This window comes from Cornus florida, unplaced genomic scaffold (assembly GCF_030987335.1).
Source record: "Cornus florida cultivar Cherokee Brave unplaced genomic scaffold, ASM3098733v1 CherokeeBrave_3.0.0_Hap2_Chr06, whole genome shotgun sequence".
In the NCBI taxonomy this organism is placed as follows: Eukaryota; Viridiplantae; Streptophyta; class Magnoliopsida; order Cornales; family Cornaceae; genus Cornus; species Cornus florida.
In genome coordinates this window covers 32,195,292-32,201,291 of record NW_026775576.1, presented here as the reverse complement: position 1 = coordinate 32,201,291, position 6,000 = coordinate 32,195,292, and the positions used below count along the sequence as shown (strand labels likewise).

The 6,000-nt window shown below is 40.8% G+C and overlaps 1 protein-coding gene across 1 annotated transcript; it reads right to left on the bottom strand.

Moving 5' to 3' along the window:
- Positions 1-2,248: 2,248 nt before the first annotated feature.
- LOC132313924 (uncharacterized) lies at positions 2,249-5,905 on the bottom strand. Its single transcript, XM_059812859.1, has 8 exons — positions 5,658-5,905; positions 5,337-5,569; positions 4,531-5,243; positions 4,170-4,395; positions 3,816-4,064; positions 3,133-3,728; positions 2,663-2,929; positions 2,249-2,620 (listed from the first exon to the last, which is right to left on the bottom strand). Exons 1-8 carry the CDS (start codon positions 5,903-5,905, stop codon positions 2,249-2,251), a joined length of 2,904 nt encoding a protein of 967 aa, XP_059668842.1.
- Between the last annotated feature and the right edge of the window lie 95 nt (positions 5,906-6,000).

The following is a 6,000-nucleotide window of genomic DNA, read 5'->3' as shown; positions in this document are numbered from 1 at the left end:
TTGAACTTGACTTTCCATTTTCTAGACCTTACTTATATTTCCTCTCGCAGGGACTCGCCATTGTCAAAAAGGAATTTCAGCCCCAACTATCCTCTTCTAATGAAGATTCTTCTGATGGTGAAGTCGGCATTTCCAAAGGGCGAACCGCTACTCAGCATTCCAGCAAAGCCCTAAAAATGTGTAGCCCTTCTGAAAAAGTTATTGGAAAGGTTAAAAGGAAAATCATGCCTGAACTGGAAAAAACAGAAGAGTTCAAACAAACCGGAGATTCCCCAAAACACAAGAAACCAAAGTCATCCAAAGAGCTTGTTTTGGTAAGTCTCAATCCCTATCCTTCTCCATCTCAGTACTTTACACTTTAAAACGTTTGCAACTTCAACTTGACCAATAGGGCTCTACTATGGGACACAATTTCATGAATATCCACCTGGATCAACAAGTTGCACAAGGAGATGATTTGACCCTTCAAGCTTCAATTATGGAGAGTTTGACCATCAAGAATGAGAAAAGTCTGCCCATTCCAACTTCCACTATTGAAATATCCATTCCTTCCGGAACTGGTGGAACTTCTACTGGTTATACTCCTTCCATCCCAGAGGCAAGTCTTCATTCCTTTACACTTCGCCTCCTTTCTTTCTTTCTATCTAATAGAAACTTGTTTCCATCTCAGGCAACTCCTTCCTTATCTACCTCAACCTCCTTTATGATGCAGAGGAGAGCCCTTCCAGCCTTGGCTGATCTTTACAAAGTGATCAAGGCCACCAAATCTTCTAGTACTTCCACTTCAAGTGCCAGTGTCCTCAAACTTCCAGGACCTTCGGATGATGCTATCATGGTAGCTAAAGAGAAATTATTGACTTTTCTTGCCCATGATGTAGAAGATGTGGTTTCTTTCCACCAAAGTCTGGCCAGCACTATCATGACCCTCAAAAAACATCCTGCATTTCCAGAATCTATCCAAATTGCTTTGACTAAGCTGCAACGTCAACTCCAATTCATTATCAGCCATGTAAGTTCCAATACTTCCGCAATTTCTAAGCATGAAAAGGAAGCCAAGCTCAGAGATAAGGCTCTTGAGGATTTCCAACTCTCCTTAGAATTCTACCCAGAAATCAAGGATCGGGCTGAAAAGCTTATGATCAAGAAAGAAGAACTGAATGAAGAACTGGCCAAAATTCAAAGGGAATTGGAACAAGTGGAAGGTGAAGAACTTGAATTGGACCAAACAGCTAATGCCATTGTCAATGCGTCAGAACCTTTAAGGAAAGAATGGGAAAAGCGAGTTGAAGCCTTTCCTAAATTTGAGGATGCAAAGGTTAAAGCAGTGGTTGTTCTTGGAGAAGCAAGGAAAATTTGGAATGAACTTGGAGGTGTTCTTGCCTCTATCTGATCTCATGTGATTCTCTTTGTGGTTCTATTGTGTGGTTGTTTTGGAAAACTTGTGGGTAGGAAATAAGTAATGGGTACTTTTGCATGGCCAATCCTAGGTTTAGGAGGCCATTTTTGAATTTTGTAATGAAATCCAGTATCTAATGAGATAACGTTCTATTTCCCAACCCTTTGCATGTGCCTCCTTCACAATTTATATGGAAAAGAAATTTCTAAGTCACTGAAACTGGAAAATTTCTTCATATATATTTACAATAATGCTTAGCCATATAATTGGCTTTCCATAACAAAGGAAATTCAAAGAAATAAAAGAAATTGCCACACAGGAAATGCATGTATATACAAGCAAGATGAACAATTTCTAGTATGAACAAAACCTAGACCATGTAGTGTTGCCACTTTCTCGCTGAAGACTTCCATACTTAGGAAATTAACTGATCTTGGAATTTCAACTAAGTCTGCCTCATAACTTTAGCCAATGTACTTTTCCAAATACTTAGCTTTTCCTTCTTGAAATGAATTCTCCCTCCATTTTGCCTTAGCTACCAGAATGACCAAAGTGTGGCCAACATTCCTCCTTTCCAATGTTCTGGTTTTCTTGGAAAGGAATGGACCAGCCACACTACGTGGCTGGTTGAATGAATGTAGCTTTCCAATCTTCATAGATGGAAGGGTGGTACTCTTTCAAGTACACACCATTCACAGGATGCCTATGAGACCATCCATCTATATCCATCAATCTATAAACCCCTTTTCCAAGGACTCGTTCCACCAAGTAAGGACCTTCCCAATTAAGAGTCCATTTTCCATACTCCAAGGTTCTGACTCCTGGTGGAAATTTAACTTGCCATACCAAGTCTCATTCAATGAATGTCTTCGCCTTGACCTTCTTGTTGTATGCTCGCATGACTTTCTTCTTTTGAGCAATAATATGGTCTAAGGCATTGAGACGAACTTCATCAAGATCTTCTAATTTTGCCAACATGGCATGGTTGTAATATGCTGGAGTTAGCCTATTTTGGAAAGCCACCCTTGCAGATCTGATAGTCATCTCCATTGGAAGGATGGCATCATGCCCATATGTAAGCATATATGGTGTGACGCCCGTACTTGACCTTTTTGAATTCCTGTAAGCCCAAAGGGCCTCAGAAAGTAGATGATGCCACTCCTTTGAATGATCATCAATCATCTTTTCAAGGATATTGAGAATTACTTTGTTGGAAGCTTCTGCCTGCCCATTTGATTAGGTAAAATATAGAGTAGAACTGATCACTTGGACACCACACTCAGCACAATAATCCAAGACCTTGCTTCCAACAAAGGATAGACCTCTATCAGTGGTAATAGTCTCTGGAATTCCAAACCTATGTATAATGTGCTTCTTGATAAAATCAATCACCGTTGACTGCTCACAAGTCTTTAGTGGAATGGCTTCCACCCACTTTGTGAAATAATCTGTTGCCACCACTATGTGAGTATGGCCATCTGAAGATGGAGGCCTTAGTTTTCCAATAAAGTCCAAAGCCCACCCTCTAAATGGCTATATTTTTACTATCGGCTGCATTTAATAGCTGGAACTCTTTGGATTGGGCCATGTTCTTGACATGCAATACAAGTCTTGGAAAACTCTATGCAATCTTTCAATATGCCTTTCCAATAATAACCATACCTTCTAAGGAGCCACCTCATTTTGATTCCAACTTGATGTGCTCCACATATTCCAAGGTGTGATTCCGCCATTACCGTCATGGACTCATCCTTTCTGAGGCATCTTAACAAAAGTCCATCTTCTTTACTCTTCTTGTAGAGGTCCCCATCAATCAGAATGTAATGTGGTGCCAAAAGCTGAATTCTCTTGTCCACTTTGGAGCTAGGCTCCTGCAAGAATTGGATAATTGGTGTTCTCCAATCATTCAAATCTAATCCATCTATATCAATATTGAAAACCTCCCATGGCTTATTGGCAGGTTTGATTCTTTCTAGCTCTTCAGGTTGGAAATGACTTGCCATCTCATACCATAACTCTACCGAAGGAAGAGTCCTTTTAACTGTGATCAGAGCTTCTTCCACACCCGGTGGGACTTTCACTCGAGAGGCTAATTGTGTTAGATCATCAGCCTCCGTATTTAAATGTCTAGGCCAATTTTTGAGTTGGAAATCATCGAACTGGCAAAGTAACTCTAAGGCCAAAGAGTGGAAAGGCCTCAGATGCCAGTTAAGACATCTATATTCTTCAGATAGTTGGCTAAGTATCAAGTTGGAATCTCCAATAATCTGGACCTTCTCCACCTTTAGCTCTAGCAGAATCTCTAGCCCAATAATTAGTGCCTCGTACTCAGCTTAGTTGTTTGTACACTTGAAATCAAAGAAGAAAGAAAATTTGGTTTTCCCTCCTTTCGGAGAAATGATGACTATTCCAGCTCCACCTCCATTATGAGTGCTTGATCCATCAAACATGAGAGTCCAAGGGGTGTAGTCAAGGTAGAGATTATCCACCTCATCACATATTTCTGAGTCTATCTTAGTGGATGGATGATCTGCTAGAAATTCTGCTACCGCCCTTCCTTTGACTGCCTTTTGTGGAATATATTTGAAGGAAAACTCCATTAAGGCCAATGACCATTTTCCAATACGTCCAGTGATCAAAGGCCTTGAAAGCATATACTTAATCAAATCTGTTTGAGAAATGATATATACGGCCACTGGCAACATATAGGTTCTTAATTTCATAGCCGCATAGTATAAGAAAAGGCACAACTTTTCAATGGAAGTGTACCTACATTCCACTGGAGTAAGCACCCTACTTAGATAATAGATGGATTGCTCTTTCCCCCATTCATTGTTTTGAGCTAATAGAGTTCTAATGGACTCATTGGCGGCTGATAAATATAATCTTAAAGGCCGCTTCTTGATTGGAGGCATCAGCACTGGAGGGTTGGCCAGGTAGCTTTTCAAACCTTCAAAGGCTTGCTGGTGCTGTTCTGTCCACTTGAATTCCTCAGCATCCTTGAATTTCAGCAATGGGGAGAAAGCATGAGTCTTTCCAGCATGGTTGGCAATAAACCTCCTCAAATATCCAACTTAGCCGAGGAATTGCTGCAACTTTTTCTTGGTGGACGGTGGCTTTGCTTCAATAATTGCCTTTGCTTTATTTTGATCTATCTCAATACCCCTTTGGTGGACCAAAAAACCTAGGAAATTTCCAGCTGAAACCCCAAAAGCACACTTCAAAGGATTCATCTTCAACTTGTGCTGCCTCATCCTTTCAAAAGCCATCTTCAAATTGTGGAGATGTTGATCTTTAACCGAGGACTTGATGACCACATCATCAATGTAGACTTCCAAGAAATGGCCAATCATGTCGTGGAATATGGCATTCATGGCTCTTTGATATGTTGCTCCGGCATTCTTCAACCCAAATGGCATGACAACCCATTCAAAGGTTCCAATGGAACCTGGACATCTGAAGGCTGTCTTGGCAATATCTTCCTTTGCAATGTAAATCTGGTTGTTCCGGGAATGTCCATCCATGAATGAAAGAATTTCATTCTTGGCAGCAGAATCTACTAACTGGTCAGCAACAGGCATGGGATACTCATCTTTTGGAGTTGCAAGATTGATATTCCGAAAATCCACACATACCCTTAGCTTGCCATTTTTCTTAACAACTGGAACTATATTGGAAATCCAGTCAACATACCTAGCGGTTCTTCTAAAACCAGCCTTGTGTAGCCTTTCTATCTCTTCTTTGACCTTTAGAACAACTTCTTGGGACATCCTTCTTGGAGGCTGCTTGAAAGACTTGAAACCTTCCTTAATTGGCAACTTATGCTCTACCAGCTCTCTAGAAAGACCTGGCATTTCCTCATAGGTCTATGCAAAGCAATTTTTGTATTCTTCAAGTAAAGAAATCAATTCTTCTCTAAAGGTTAGTTCCAAAAGCTTACTGATGTAAGTAGGCCGAGGGTCCTGTTTTGTCCCAAGATTAACTTCCAAAAGTGGATCTTGTACTTCAGCCTTGAGATCGTCTAACTTCGTTGGCGCCACCTTCAAGTCTGTCAGCTGGATAGCATCCAACTTGTCTTCAGTATCTTCCATAATCTCCAAAACATTGGTTGAAAATGAAGTACCAGCAACAGCAGCCCTTTCCAACCATAGTTCGACTGGATATGCTTTCAACCTGGCAAGGTAGCAGTTAACCGCCTGGCCTAGTATTCTATTTTCTTTAGGTTTCTCTTCCATAAAAACTTTTATTTGAGATGTATTGCTGAACACCGGCCTTGGGTAGAATTGTTGGCCTTGGTGTTTCTTGGAAAAGCTCCCTTACATCTTCTTCCGTAAGAGTCCTTCTCATGGTGGCCTTCCTTGGACGGCCCTTGCTATCATTTCCAATAAATCTGATTGGAACGAATTCTTCACTATACAACTCAGCATCTGCATGGTAAACCCTTGCCACAAATGGCCGGCTATCAGCTTCCACCACTTTTACCTCATCTCCATCCCAAAATATTTGCATTTAATGGAGCGAAGATGGAATGCAAAAATTTGGGTGAATCCATTCGCGGCCTAAGAGCAAATTATAAGCCGTTGTAGACTCAATAACAAAGAAGG

What these genes read in the sequence shown, in the direction of transcription:
- LOC132313924 (XM_059812859.1), bottom strand. Translation starts at nt 5,905, where the DNA reads ATGCAAATATTTTGGGATGGAGATGAGGTAAAAGTGGTGGAAGCTGAT. An exon ending in TAGATCAAAATAAAGCAAAG is followed by an intron (nt 4,396 to 4,530) that starts GCAATTATTGAA and finishes CTGAAATTCAAG; the next exon opens with GATGCTGAGGAATTCAAGTG. An exon ending in GTGCTGAGTGTGGTGTCCAA is followed by an intron (nt 2,621 to 2,662) that starts GTGATCAGTTCT and finishes TCAAATGGGCAG; the next exon opens with GCAGAAGCTTCCAACAAAGT.